A 15,561-nucleotide genomic window follows, 5' to 3' on the forward strand; every position below is an offset into this window, starting at 1 on the left:
TTGTTTAAAAATAGAACAAGCGCATTCTGAAAATGTACAAACTATCATGTGGTTTATTTTAATTTTTTTTTACCTATGTAGCATCATCCACAGAGATACAAAGAATTGCTATTGCGACATCTAGTGGACACATTTAGAACAGCAGTTTCCAGAGGTGGGACCAAGTCATTGCTTTGCAAGTCACAAGTAAGTCTCAAGTCTTTACCCTCAAGTCTCGAGTCAAGTCCCGAGTCAAGACAGGGCAAGTCCGAGTCAAGTCCAAAGTCAAGACTGGAAAGTCTCAAGTCAAGTCCCAAGTCCTGCATTTTGAGTTTCGAGTCCTTTCAAGTCATTTAACCACAGACTAATATATTTACACAGATTGTGTATGCTTTTAAAACGCTGTATTTATTTATTAAAACAAGTGCATTTGAAATTGCAGGGAAAAAGATAGTGCTGACATTGCACTTCAAAATAGCACTATTAACCAGTCATTTTAAACATGTAACTCATTCCTTTACAGAATAAACACATTTGAAAAAAACAAGTGCAACTGTACTTATTTGCACAAAAGTGTTAACATTGTATTTCTATGGCATATTGCATTGTAACTAGTTCCACAGCAGTTTCTATCCTGTTCTTACCTTATCTCATTGATCTCATCTCATACTGTACGTGTGTTTATGTGTGCGTACACATGAAAAACATAACAAATATATGAACATAACAATGAACAGAGTTGTACTTTTTAGATGTCAGGACCCTATGCAATATGTACACATATTCTTAATATAGTATACATTTTAACTGACCTTTATTTGACTATGTTTGTCTTTTTGTAGGTGGCTAAAATACGCGGTGCTGCTGACTGCCGTCTAACGTTACGTTACTGTGTGTGATACATTGACTAACGTAATGTTACTGTGTGTGATACATTGACTAACGTAATGTTACTGTGTGTGATACATTGACTAACGTTACGTTACTGTGTGTGATACATTGACTAACGTAACGTTATGTATAGGTACCTCATGAAACCCTGCTTAAAAAAAAATCACTTGACAAAAAGTATGAATAAGGTAGCAAACTGCAGTGGACGCAACAGATTGCCGTGTTTGCAATGACGTTATAACCATAGACATCTTATAAGTAGACGCAGCATTGGTTGCTGTGACGTGAGCAATTTGCCCGCCATCTTGAAGTGCTGATGAGGAGCTGGCAAGCAGCCTAAACTGACAGTTGAAAGGTAGAAAACAAAGATGGTGTTCAGCGTTTTCCTGCTCAAATGAGCGGACTGTTGAAAATAGGAATCGGGGGATTACTTTTCACAAGTAAGATTTAACATTAACGTACTATTGGTTGTATTTTATGAAAATAATATTACCACAGAGTTGAGAAGGATCAAAGATCTTCAATATTTGTATGTGAAAATCACAAAGAAATCTTCTGGGGGAGGATGACGCCCCTACAGGGGTTTGGTTTACAAACTTTCAGCCCCACCTAAAACAAAATTCACCAGCCACTACTGATTATGATGCATTCTCATTTTAGGCAAAGTATAAGACAATACTTTCTTAACAGTATAATTGTAACAGGAATCAGTCTTCAAGTAACAATATTCAAATACTAACATTGTTGGGTTAAACAGAATTTGGTTTTATTCTGAATCCAGTGAAACAGATTGGTGGTTTTAGCTGATATGAAGACTTTCAGGTGTTTATATATGTTTAAGTATTTGGCAGACGCTTTTATCCAAAGCGACTTACATAAAATAATACATATAAAACAATCACTGCAAACATTATCATTTAAGGGAAGAATGTAATAGAAAATATCAATACAAAGTGTCAAGACAGAATAAACTCTCTGCTGCTGAAGCAACAGAGATACAGTCTATAGGTCCCTAAGATATATAGATATCTAATGTATTCATACATTGTTTATGTACGATACACGCATATGTATATATAACCTAATCATATTGTTTCTTCAACTTAAAAATAGCTTACCGTTTTTTTTCCCCTTCTCTGGGATTATATTCCCAGTTTTGATCTCAGACGTCTGGTCACTTAAAGCGTATAAGAATATTATATTACTGTTAAGCAAACTATGAATAATAAAACACGCCAAAACATGTGTCTGTTACACACGTATGACAAAAAAGCGCGTGAAAATCAGTGGTATTCAGTGAGGTAAAAAGAATTAAATGCGCTGACAGTTCATTGCTCCTGCCAAATGAATTGCACTGAGAGGAGCGGATCACCACTCCAAGATGGCGGCCCCGCGCCTCGTCTGCGCCAGTAGGCAGTAGCGCTCTATGCTGCGTCTACTTATAAGATGTCTATGGTTATAACGTTAGCAGTGAGTTTGCAGCCTCACTGATATAACTACACAGCAAATAAAAGTCACGTTACTTAGCCAATAAACGTTATCTTACATTCAAAACTTACCCTTCTTTGTGCAACTTCAAATGTCGAACGAAGTTGGAAGTTGTTGCGTCTCCATCTGTAATATTCGAACTGCGTGACTTGCATACGGCAATTCGTTTTTTGTTGACCAAGTTGTAGTTTTTATACCCGAACGAAACCAACTTTAACATAATTGTTTATCACTGGCACGTTGTTGGACCAACTCTTGTTCATTGGTTGTCCTGCAATTTGATTGGATGAATGCTGTGTGATGAAAACAACGTAGTTCTAATTTGATTGGCTGTTGTACTGACAGCACACCAGCTGACAGGAATAACACGCTGATAGACAGACGAAGAAAATGAAAAATACGGAGCGCTCCCAAATAACTTTTTAAGCTTTGGATTTTGGGGAAAGTGGCAAGTCATGTCAAGTCATGTCAAGTCAAAAGGCTCAAGTCCAAGTGAAGTCACAAGTCATTGATGTTAAAGTCTAAGTCGAGTTGCAAGTCTCTTTACATTTTGTCAAGTCGAGTCTAAAGTCATCAAATTCATGACTCGAGTCTGACTCGAGTCCAAGTCATGTGACTCGAGTCCACACCTCTGGCAGTTTCTTTCATTCAAAAATTTTGGCTCATTTTTATACTGAGCAAACTCATCCCGTGGGCCGGATAAAACCTGTTACCTATACCTATGATCTGTTATATCTGTAAAATAATTTTAGGAACAAAAAGTATAGAAATACAGCCGGGATTAGAGTTAAACCACATATTGTAGTGATCACATAATAGAGATAGACCAGGGGTGTCAAACGTATGGGCCGCGGGCCGGATAAAAATATGTGGTTAAACCCTAATCCCGGCTGTATTTCTATACTTTTTGTTCCTAAAATAATTTTACAGATATAATAGATCATAGGTATAGGTAACAGGTTTTATCAGGCCCAGATAAAACCTGTTACCTATACCTATGATCTATTATATCTGTAAAATAATTTTAGGAACAAAAAGTATAGAAATACAGCCGGGATTAGGGTTTAACCACATAGGTATAGGTAACAGGTTTTATCCGAGCCGGATAAAACCTGTTACCTACACCTATGATCTATTATATCCGGCCCGAATAAAACATGTTACCTATACCTATGATCTATTATATCTGTAAAATAATTTTAGGAACAAAAAGTATAGAATTACAGCCGGGATTAGAGTTTAACCACATATTGTAGTGACCACATAGTAGAGATAGACCATGGGTGTCAAACGTACAGGCCGCGGGCCGGATAAAACCTGTTACCTACACCTATGATCTATTATATCCGGCCCGAATAACACATGTTACATATACCTATGATCTATTACATCTGTAAAATAATTTTAGGAACCAAAAGTATAGAAATACAGCCGGGATTAGGGTTTAACCACATATTGTAGTGACCACCTAAAAGAGATAGACCAGGGGTGTCAAATGTACGGGCCGCGGGCCGGATAAAACCTGTTCCCGGGCCGGATCAGGCCCGCGGCCCGTACGTTTGACTCCCCTGGTCTATCTCTATTATGTGGTCACTACAATATGTGGTTAAACCCTAATCGGCTGTATTTCTATACTTTTTGTTCCTAAAATTATTTTACAGATATAATAGGTCATAGGTATAGGTAGCAGGTTTTACCCAGCCCGGATAAAACCTGTTACCTATACCTATGATCTATTATATATTATATCTGGCCCGGATAAAACCTGTTACCTATACCTATGATTTATTATATATTATATCCGGCCCGGATAAAACCTGTTACCTATACCTATGATCTCTTATATCTGGCCCGGGAACAGGTTTTATCCGGCCTGCGGCCCGTACATTTGACATTCCTGGTCTATCTCTATTATGTGGTCACTACAATATGTGGTTAAACCCTAATCCCGGCTGTATTTCTATAGTTTTTGTTCCTAAATTTATTTTACAGATATAGTAGATCATAGGTATAGGTAACAGGTTTTAACCGGCCCGGATAAAACCCGTTACCTATACCTATGATCTATTATATATTATATCCGGCCCGGATAAAACATGTTACCTATACCTACGATCTATTATATCTGTAAAATAATTTTAGGAACAAAAAGTATAGAAATACAGCCGTGATTAGGGTTTAACCACATAGGTATAGGTAACAGATTTTATCAGGGCCGGATAAAACCTGTTCCCAGTCCGGATCAGGCCTGCCGCCCATACATTTGACACCCCTAGTCTATCTCTATTATGTGGTCACTACAATATGTGGTTAAATCCTAATCCCGGCTGTATTTCTATAGTTTTTGTTCCTAAATTTATTTTACAGATATAATAGATCATAGGTATAGGTAACAGGTTTTATCCGGGCCGGATAAAACCTGTTACCTACACCTATGATCTATTATATCCGGCCCGAATAAAACCTGTTACCTATACCTATGATCTATTATATCTGTAAAATAATTTTAGGAACAAAAAGTATAGAAATACAGCCGGGATTAGGGTTTAACCACATATTGTAGTGACCACCTAATAGCAATAGACCAGGGGTGTCAGATGTACGGGCCGCGGGCCTGATAAAACCTGTTCCCGGGCCGGATCAGGCCCGCGGCCCGTACGTTTGACACCCCTGGTCTATCTCTATTATGTGGTCACTACAATATGTGGTTAAACTCTAATCCCGGCTGTATTTCTATACTTTTTGTTCCTAAAATTATTTTACAGATATAATAGATCATAGGTATAGGTAACAGGTTTTATCCGGCCCGGATAAAACCTGTTACCTATACCTATGATCTATTATATATTATATCCGGCCCGGATAAAACCTGTTACCTATACCTATGATCTATTATATCTGGCCCGGGAACAGGTTTTATCCGGCCTGCGGCCCGTACATTTGACATCCCTGGTCTATCTCTATTATGTGGTCACTACAATATGTGGTTAAACCCTAATTGGCTGTATTTCTATACTTTTTGTTCTTAAAATTATTTTACAGATATAATAGATCATAGGTATAGGTAACAGGTTTTATCCGGGCCGGATAAAACCTGTTACCTACACCTATGATCTATTATATCCGGCCCGAATAAAACCTGTTACCTATACCTATGATCTATTATATCTGTAAAATAATTTTAGGAACAAAAAGTATAGAAATACAGCCGGGGTTAGAGTTTAACCACATATTGTAGTGACCACATAATAGAGATAGACCAGGGGTGTCAAATGTGCGGGCCGCGGGCCGGATAAAACCTGTTCCCGGGCCGGGTCAAGCTCGTGGCCCGTACATTTGACACCCCTGGTCTATCTCTATTATGTGGTCACTACAATATGTGGTTAAACCCTAATCCCAGCTGTATTTCTATACTTTTTGTTCCTAAAATTATTTTACAGATATAATAGATCATAGGTATAGGTAACATGTTTTATTCGGGCCGCATATAATAGATCATAGGTGTAGGTAACAGGTTTATCCGGGCCAGATAAAACCTGTTACCTATACCTATGATCTATTATATCTGTAAAATAATTTTAGGAACAAAAAGTATAGAAATACAGCCGGGATTAGGGTTTAACCACATAGGTATAGGTAACAGATTTTATAAGGGCCGGATAAAACCTGTTCCCAGGCCGGATCAGGCCCGCGGCCCATACATTTGACACCCCTGGTCTATCTCTATTATGTGGTCACTACAATATGTGGTTAAACCCTAATCCCGGCTGTATTTCTATAGTTTTTGTTCCTAAATTTATTTTACAGATATAATAGATCATAGGTATAGGTAACAGATTTTATCAGGGACGGATAAAACCTGTTCCCAGGCCGGTTCAGGCCCGCGGCCCATACATTTGACACCCCTGGTCTATCTCTATTATGTGGTCACTACAATATGTGGTTAAACCCTAATCTCGGCTGTATTTCTATAGTTTTTGTTCCTAAATTTATTTTACAGATATAATAGATCATAGGTATAGGTAAAGATTTTATCAGGGCCGGATAAAACCTGTTCCCAGGCCGGATCAGGCATGCGGCCCATACATTTGACACCCCTGGTCTATCTCTATTATGTGGTCACTACAATATGTGGTTAAACCCTAATCCCGGCTGTATTTCTATAGTTTTTGTTTCTACATTTATTTTACAGATATAATAGATCATAGGTATAGGTAACAGGTTTTATCCGGGCCAGATAAAACCTGTTACCTACACCTATGATCTATTATGTCCGGCCCGAATAAAACCTGTTACCTATACCTATGATCTATTATATCTGTAAAAGAATTTTAGGAACAAAAAGTATAGAAATACAGCCGGGATTAGGGTTCAACCACATATTGTAGTGACCACCTAATAGAAATAGACCAGGGGTGTCAGATGTACGGGCCGCGGGCCAGATAAAACCTGTTCCCGGGCCGGATCAGGCCCGCGGCCCGTACGTTTGACTCCCCTGGTCTATCTCTATTAGGTGGTCACTACAATATGTGGTTTAACTCTAATCCCGGCTGTATTTCTATACTTTTTGTTCCTAAAATTATTTTACAGATATAATAGATCATAGGTATAGGAAACAGGTTTTATCAGGCCCGGATAAAACCTGTTACCTATACCTACGATCTATTATATCTGTAAAATAATTTTAGGAACAAAAAGTATAGAAATACAGCCGGGATTAGGGTTCAACCACAGGTTTTATCCGGGCCGGATAAAACATGTTACCTACACCTATGATCTATTATATCCGGCCCGTATAAAACATGTTTCCTATACCTCTGATCTTTATTTTACATTAAATTATTTTACAGATATAATAGATCATAGGTATAGGTATAGAAAAATTACTTTTGAATGAAAATAATAAGACAATGGCTAACTAACACGGGCAACAATCTTATTCCTAAATATTTACCTGTTGCCCTCAGCATCGTCGGTCGAATCTGGTAGTTCAATTCCTTGAGTCTCGGGAAGCATGAAGCCGAGAGCCCCGCTGATCAGCGCCAGGCCGCTGAAGATAACGATAGGTATGGACCGGTGGTACGTAGCCAGCATGTTGACCAAAGGGGCGATCAGACCACCAGCCCGGCATGCGACAGAGCCAAAACCTGAGGCTGTTTGCCTGAAACGCAGAGCTCAGCTCACAAATGTTTCTTCAGAACCTCAGCTTTAGTTGAATCCTTTCCCAATACTTCAACCTGCATTGATGTTTACACTGGGAATAATTTAAGCACGAGTGGAATTATCCTGGTTGTAAACCTTGATTTTACCACCAGATGTCGCTAAAGAGATGACACATTAAGTAAGTCAAAGGTAAAGGGCACATACTGTATTATTGGATTTCACTACCAGAGGCATAACTAGTAAAAAAGTTTAAGGGCATCCCAATACCAATATTTTAGTACCGGTACCAAAACTATTTCGGTACTTTTCGGTACTTTTCTACATAAAGGGGACCACAAAAAATGGCATTATTAGCTTTATTTTAACTAAAAATCTTAGGGTACATTAAACATATGTTTATTATTGCAATTTAGTCCTTAAATAAAATAGTCAACATACAAGACAACTTGTCTTTTAGTAGTAAGTAAACAAACAAAGACTCCTAATTAGTCTGCTGACATGCAGTAACATATAACACAATAACATTATAAAGGACAAGTGGTAGAAAATGAATTATTAATCTACTTGTTCATTTACTGTTAATATCTGCTTACTTTCTCTTTTAACATGTTCTATCTACACTTCTGTTAAAATGTAATAATCACTTATTCTTCCGTTGTTTGGATACTTGACATTAGCTTTGGATGATACCACAAATTTGGGCATCAATGCGATACCAAGTAGTTACAGGATCATACATTGGTCATATTCAAAGTCCTCATGTGTCCAGGGACATATTTCCTGAGTTTATAAACATAATATACATTTAAAAAAAACAAAAGAAGATGTTGTGGTGCCAAAAAATATCGACGTAATCATAGTAGTATCAACTAGATACGCTACTGTACTTGGTATCACTACAGTGGATGTCAGGTGTAGATCCACCAATGGCGTTTGTTTACATTTTGACGCCGGTAAGCTACAGTATATAGTGAAGCATGTTTAGCTATTCCTCAGTGATAATGCTACTTGTAAGAAACTTACTTTATTTGTCGCCATGGAGACGAGGATTAGTGATTTAGAAGTAGCTAAAACACTGCCACATCTGCGGTCCCCTCCAAGGTTTCTCATTGTCCCATTGGGTTGAGTTTTTCCTTGCCCTGATGTGGGATCTGAGCCGAGGATGTCGTTGTGGCTTGTACAGCCCTTTGAGACACTTGTGATTTAGGGCTATATAAATAAACATTGATTGATTGATTGATTGATGCGGGTTTATTCATTTTTAAATGCGCCAAAAAACGCAATTTTTTAACGCTAGTGACAAATTGAGGTGTTTCAATGCCCAAGCGTGCGTAAGTGTGTTTCTGTATAGTATTTTACAAGCCGTGGTCATGTGGCGACATTGAGAGGTATTTATTGAAGTCGGACATCACTGAAGGCCTAGGTGGGAAACGCACAGCCCGCCACCGATTTTTGAGGACATGGGAATTCATTCATGGGACTTGTACTGTTAGAATAAATATGTGTATGTTATCACACAACTCTTGTGCTTAAGGGCCGTTGCTATAGTTATTATCAATTGTGCTGAAATTGTATTTATCTTGGTCTGTGCAAAGCTGGCAATCCAAAAGATTGCAAGCCAGTCTCGTATCAGTGTCTGTGTCCAGGAACGGCCTGCTGACTCCCACGGCCAAACACCGCCGTGACGCAAGACAAAGCAGAGACAGGGCGATATCACGACTGTCAGCACATTTGCATTTTTGTATAATCATATATTGTGTCTAACTGGAGTTGTCGAGATTACCCCCCTTCCCTCTCTCCTCAATTGAGCAAAATTTAACGATGGATGTTTATGACCCCCCTCCCTTAGAAACAGCTGTTGCCATGTAATCAGGGAAAGTCCAAATAAAAGAGGAGACGTACAATCTTTCGTCGGAGCATGGGACAACACTGTGCAAGGGTACAGTGTCTACGCGTTTCTCCTCATTGAGCCTAATTTAATTCTGTCTCTGCATGATTCCTTGCTTCTCGTCTGTTTAATAGACATCATCAGTGTTTGAACCTGACATGTACCAACAGTTTTTAAGACAGGAAAACAAGAGAGGGAATGGTCTTACCGACAGGATGTTGGGAATAACTCTTGAACGTAAACATTACATATGGATGCGACCCAGTTCATTAGGCAACGCCCTGACGTCGCCAGTGCAGTTACAGCAACAGGATACCCTTGAAGAGAATAAAAACAAAAGTCGATTACGGTCAACCCAGAAGTTGAAGAAGTGGACACACTAATATTAATAAAAACACAAATGACCCAATGTCAATGGTGATGGTTTTGTTTATTTCCAACATGTTTAGCAAGTTGTTACATGTTTACACTCACACATTGAAAAGCCAGCATGTGTGATGGTATGGGGGTGTATTAGTGCCCAGGACATGGGTAACTTACACATCTGTGAAGGCGCCATTAATGCTGAAAGGTACATACAGGTTATGGAGCAACATATGTTGCCATCCAAGCAACGTTACCATGGACGCCCCTGCTTATTTCAGCAAGACAATGCCAAGCCACGTGTTACATCAACGTGGCTTCATAGTAAAAGAGTGCGGGTACTAGACTGGCCTGCCTGTAGTCCAGACCTGTCTCCCATTGAAAATGTGTGGCGCATTATGAAGCCTAAAATACCACAACGGAGACCCCCGGACTGTTGAACAACTTAAGCTGTACATCAAGCAAGAATGGGAAAGAATTCCACCTGAGAAGTTTCAAAAATGTGTCTCCTCAGTTCCCAAACGTTTACTGAGTGTCGTTAAAAGGAAAGGCCATGTAACACAGTGGTGAACATGCCCTTTCCCAACTACTTTGGCACGTGTTGCAGCCATGAAATTCTAAGTTAATTATTATTTGCAGAAAAAAAAAAGTTTGAACATCAAATATCTTGTCTTGGTAGTGCATTCAATTGAATATGGGTTGAAAAGGATTTGCAAATCATTGTATTCCGTTTATATTTACATCTAACACAATTTCCCAACTCATATGGAAACGGGGTTTGTACCTGCGTATTTCTTTACCTGGACTGACCACGAGCATCAAGACAGATAAGAGCCCCCCAGCCAGGAGTGTGGAGATGATGGATATTCTTCTCCCCAGTACTTCCAGCAGCCACAGGCAAAGAATCTGAGCAGGCACTTCAGTCAGACCAAACAAGAGCTGTGTCAAGAATACGTCCAATCCAAAGGTCCCCACATTGAATGAAATGCAATAAAACCCAACATTCACTGAGAACCTGAAGAAAACAAAATGAATTAGTCGTGCAAGACCAACAAATCCAAAATGACTTCATATTGTCGATGATTTTGAGAGGTTAGTCAATGTGACTCACCATGCAAATGATACGATAAAGAAATACTTCCGAAGCAAAGATGACTGGAAGAGTATTGAAACGCCGCTCTTTTTCTCTGTTTTCTCTATCACGACAATCTGCGATACACAAACAATACAACATGATGCCATAATGTTAGCAAGTCATCAAGAGTAAGGGAGATTAAAAGCACATCATTCCACATCAATACTTGATCAGTTCATGAATTCAATTGATACATTTTCAAAAAGATACAAAGGTCCTGAGTAGTCCTGAGTTCAATCAATCAATCAATCAATGTTTATTTATACAGCCCTAAATCACAAGTGTCTCAAAGGGCTGCACAAGCCACAACGACATCCTCGGTACAGAGCCCACATAAGGGCAAGGAAAAACTCACCCCAGTGGGACGTCGATGTGAATGACTATGAGAAACCTTGGAGAGGACCGCATATGTGGGTAACCCCCCCCCCCTCTAGGGGAGACCGAATGCAATGGATGTCGAGTGGGTCTGACATAATATTGTGAGAGTCCAGTCCATAGTGGATCCAACATAATAGTAAGAGTCCAGTCCATAGTGGGGCCAGCAGGAAACCATCCCGAGCGGAGACGAGTCAGCAGCGCAGAGATGTTCCCAGCCGTTACACAGGCGAGCGGTCCACCCCGGGTCCCGAGTCTGGACAGCCAGCACTTCATCCATGGCCACCGGACCTGTGCCCCCCCCCCCCCTCCACAAGGAAGAGGGGAGCAGAGGAGAAAAGAAAAGAAACGGCAGATCAACTGGTCTAAAAGGGGGGTCTATTTAAAGGCTAGAGTATACAAATGAGTTTTAAGATGGGACTTAAATGCTTCTACTGAGGTAGCATCTCTAACTGTTACCGGGAGGGCATTCCATAGTACTGGAGCCCCAATAGAAAACGCTCTCTAGCCCGCAGACTTTTTTTGGGCTCTGGGAATCACTAATAAGCCGGAGCTCTTTGAACGCAGATTTCTTGCCGGGACATATGATACAATACAATTGGCAAGATAGGCTGGAGCTAGACCGTGTAGTATTTTATACGTAAGTAGTAAAACCTTAAAGTCACATCTTGAGTGCACAGGAAGCCAGTGCAGGTGAGTCAGTATAGGTGTAATATGATCAAACGTTCTTGTTCTTGTCAAAAGTCTAGCAGCCGCATTTTGTACCAATTGTAGTCTTTTAATGCTAGACATAGGGAGTCCCGAAAATAATACGTTACAGTAATCGAGACGAGACGTAACGAACGCATGAATAATGATATCAGCGTCGCTAGTGGATAAAATAGAACGAATTTTAGCGATATTACGGAGATGAAAGAAGGCCGTTTTAGTAACACTCTTAATGTGTGATTCAAACGAGAGAGTTGGGTCGAAGATAATACCCAGATTCTTTACTGAGTCGCCTTGTGTAATTGTTTGGTTCTCAAATGTTAAGGTGGTATTATTAAATAAATGTCGGTGTTTAGCAGGGCCGATAATCAGCATTTCCGTTTTCTTGGCGTTGAGTTGCAAGAAGTTAGCGGACATCCATTGTTTAATTTCATTAAGACACGCCTCCAGCTGACTACAGTCCGGCGTGTTGGTCAGCTATAGGGGCATGTAGAGTTGGGTGTCATCAGCATAACAGTGAAAGCTAACACTGTATTTTCATTCATTCACATCGACGTCCCACTGGGGTGAGTTTTTCCTTGCCCTTATGTGGGCTCTGTACCGAGGATGTCATTGTGGCTTGTGCAGCCCTTTGAGACACTTGTGATTTAGGGCTATATAAATAAACATTGATTGATTGATTAATTGATATTTGCGTATGATGTCACCGAGCGGCAGCATGTAAATACTAAAGAGTGCAGGGCCAAGAACCGAACCCTGAGATGAGTTCAATCCCGGATTTTACAAATATAGGTTGCTTGCATCTTGAGATACAGCAACTTGTTTGGACCTCTTGCTCCACCGAGCAAACTATCAAAGTGTCTGAGCAAGACCGTGACATTTTAACAATGTGATCGACAGAAGAAGATAGAACATTCCCAGGAACGGAAATAATCTTGGTTAGATTGGTCAGCTCAAGAGGGTCTGGTCTTGCTCATTCTCTGACCATCTCATGTGGTCCAAAGCAGCTTTGATCAGCAGGAGTTCTCTCTGAACATCTTGTCCTTGACTCCAAATGATTGAGTCTCGTGGGAAAGCTTCCTCCATCCTGGTTCTGTCTTGATGCTGTGATTAGTCTTGCTTGCAGCACCACCTCACACACAATGTCACTTACAGCCTCCCTTAATCTTATGAAGAACTGATAGCTTGAATCAATGGCTAAAACATTTCACCTTACGATAGGGTCTCTTGATTTTACTCTTTGAAACATTGAGGCTAGTAAATTTATTGCATACATGTGCCTCACAATACGAAGGTCCTGAGCAGTCCTGGGTTCAATCCCGGGCTCGGGATCTTTCTGTATGGAGTTTGCATGTTCTCCCCATGACTGCGTGGGTTCCCTCCGAGTACTCCGGCTTCCTCCCACCCCCAAAAACCCGCACCTGGGGATAGGTTGATTGGCAACACTAAATTGACTCTAGTGTGTGAATGCGAGTGTGAATGTTGTCTGTCTATCTGTGTTGGCCCTGCGATGAGGTGGCGACTTGTCCAGGGTGTACCCAGCTTTCCGCCCGAAAGCAGCTGAGATAGGCTGCAGCACCCCCCGCCCCCCCATTTTCCGCGACCCCGAAAGGGACAAGCGGTAGAAAATGGATGGATGGCATTTTCAAGAAGATTGTCGCATTCTGTGCAGTTTTCTTAAAGGGGCTGTTTCTCAACTTGCTCAGTTGAAAACATTCCAAGAACACCGGCTATTATAGGTTCCCATTAGTGGTGTCTATATTGTTCTGTCAGGTTCAAACACTGATGACATCTATTAAACAAGACAAAGAAGCAAGGAATTAAACAGAGACAGAATTAAGTTTGGCTCAATGAGGAGAAACGCGTAGTACCCTTAGTGTCGTCCCACACTCGGACGAAAGATTCTACGCCTCCTCTTTTATTTGGACGTTACCTGATTACATGGCAACAGCTGTTTCAAGGGAGGGGGGTCGTAAACATCCATCGCCTTTGATTAAAAACAGTTCAAAGAAAAGGTCGGTTCAAAGAAGAGGTAGTAAACGGTTCAAAGAAAAGGTCAAAAAACAGTTCAAAAAAGGTCCTGCTTTCTCTCCGCTTTGTAGATCTCGGGTCAAGACAATATCTTCCTGTGGATTACAATACATCAAAGAAACCGCCACCTTCATGTCGCTTCCCATCCTACACAGTGGAGCTTTACAAGCCTTTTGATTGGTAAGATCAAAGACAGCTTTTGTCTGCTCGCCAAGAACTCATTGAAACACAAAGTTTTGTGATAACTTAGGTACAATTATTCTGACAAGTTCTAATCAGTCCGCTCCCTGTATGATCAGTGTCAGAGCTTGGTCCGCATTGCCGGCAGTAAGTCGGACACGTTTCCAGTGAGGGTTGGACTCCGCCAAGGCTGCCCTTTGTCACCGATTCTGTTCATAACTTTTATGGACAGAATTTCTAGGCGCAGTCAAGGCGTTGAGGGGATCCGGTTTGGTAGCTGCAGGATTAGGTCTCTGCTTTTTGCAGATGATGTGGTCCTGATGGCTTCGCTCTCGCTGGATCGGTTCGCAGCCGAGTGTGAAGCGACTGGGATGAGAATCAGCACCTCCAAGTCCGAGTCCATGGTTCTCGCCCGGAAAAGGGTGGAATGCCATCTTTGGGTTGGGGAGGAGACCCTGCCCCAAGTGGAGGAGTTCAAGTACCTTGGAGTCTTGTTCACGAGTGAGGGAAGAGTGGATCGTGAGATCGACAGGCGGATCGGTGCGGCATCTTCAGTAATGCGGACGCTGTATCGATCCGTTGTGGTGAAGAAGGAGCTGAGCCGGAAGGCAAAGCTCTCAATTTACCGGTCGATCTACGTTCCCATCCTCACCTCTGGTCGTGAGCTTCTGACCGAAAGGACAAGATCACGGGTACAAGCGGCCGAAATGAGTTTCCTCCGCCGGGTGGCAGGGCTCTCCCTTAGAGATAGGGTGAGAAGCTCTGTCATCCGGGGGGAGCTCAAAGTAAAGCCGCTGCTCCTCCACATCGAGAGGAGCCAGATGAGGTGGTTCGGGCATCTGGTCAGGATGCCACCCGATCGCCTCCCTCGGGAGGTGTTTAGGGCACGTCCGACCGGTAGGAGGCCACGGGGAAGACCCAGGACACGTTGGGAAGACTATGTCTCCCGGCTGACCTGGGAACGCCTCGGGATCCCCCGGGAGGAGCTGGACAAAGTGGCTGGGGAGAGGGAAGTCTGGGCTTCCCTACTTAGGCTGCTGCCCCCTCGACCCGACCTCGGATAAGCGGAAGAAGATGGATGGATGGATGGGTTCTAATCATATTCAATAAAAAAATGAGACTTGTCTAAAGAGGAAGGTATTTGCAATGGACGATTGAGGCCCCAAATGTTGCTTTAGATCAGGGGTGTCAAACGTACGGCCCGGGTTTTATCCGGCCCGTGTGAGGATTTTGGCAAGTACAAAAATGAGCTGAAATTTTTGAATGAAAGAATCTGCTCTTCTAAATGTGTCCACTGGATGTCACAATAGAAATTGTTTGTGTCCCCTGTCGCAAAAGCGCAAATGGCTTCAGAGGGGGC

The 15,561-nt window shown here is 41.4% G+C and overlaps 1 protein-coding gene across 1 annotated transcript in view; it reads right to left on the bottom strand.

Moving 5' to 3' along the window:
• The window catches only part of LOC133581436 (uncharacterized), a 41,692-nt gene that overhangs the window by 364 nt on the left and 25,767 nt on the right, over positions 1-15,561 (bottom strand). Inside the window, exons 16-19 of the mRNA XM_061935450.2 lie at positions 10,884-10,981; positions 10,573-10,787; positions 9,618-9,726; positions 7,313-7,519 (exon numbers count right to left, since the gene is read on the bottom strand). Of these exons, the coding sequence (XP_061791434.2) occupies positions 7,313-7,519; positions 9,618-9,726; positions 10,573-10,787; positions 10,884-10,981 (629 nt within the window). The remainder of the gene's footprint in view (positions 1-7,312; positions 7,520-9,617; positions 9,727-10,572; positions 10,788-10,883; positions 10,982-15,561) is intronic.

The sequence above is a fragment of the Nerophis lumbriciformis genome, linkage group LG03, assembly GCF_033978685.3.
Source record: "Nerophis lumbriciformis linkage group LG03, RoL_Nlum_v2.1, whole genome shotgun sequence".
NCBI classification, from domain to species: domain Eukaryota; kingdom Metazoa; phylum Chordata; class Actinopteri; order Syngnathiformes; family Syngnathidae; genus Nerophis; species Nerophis lumbriciformis.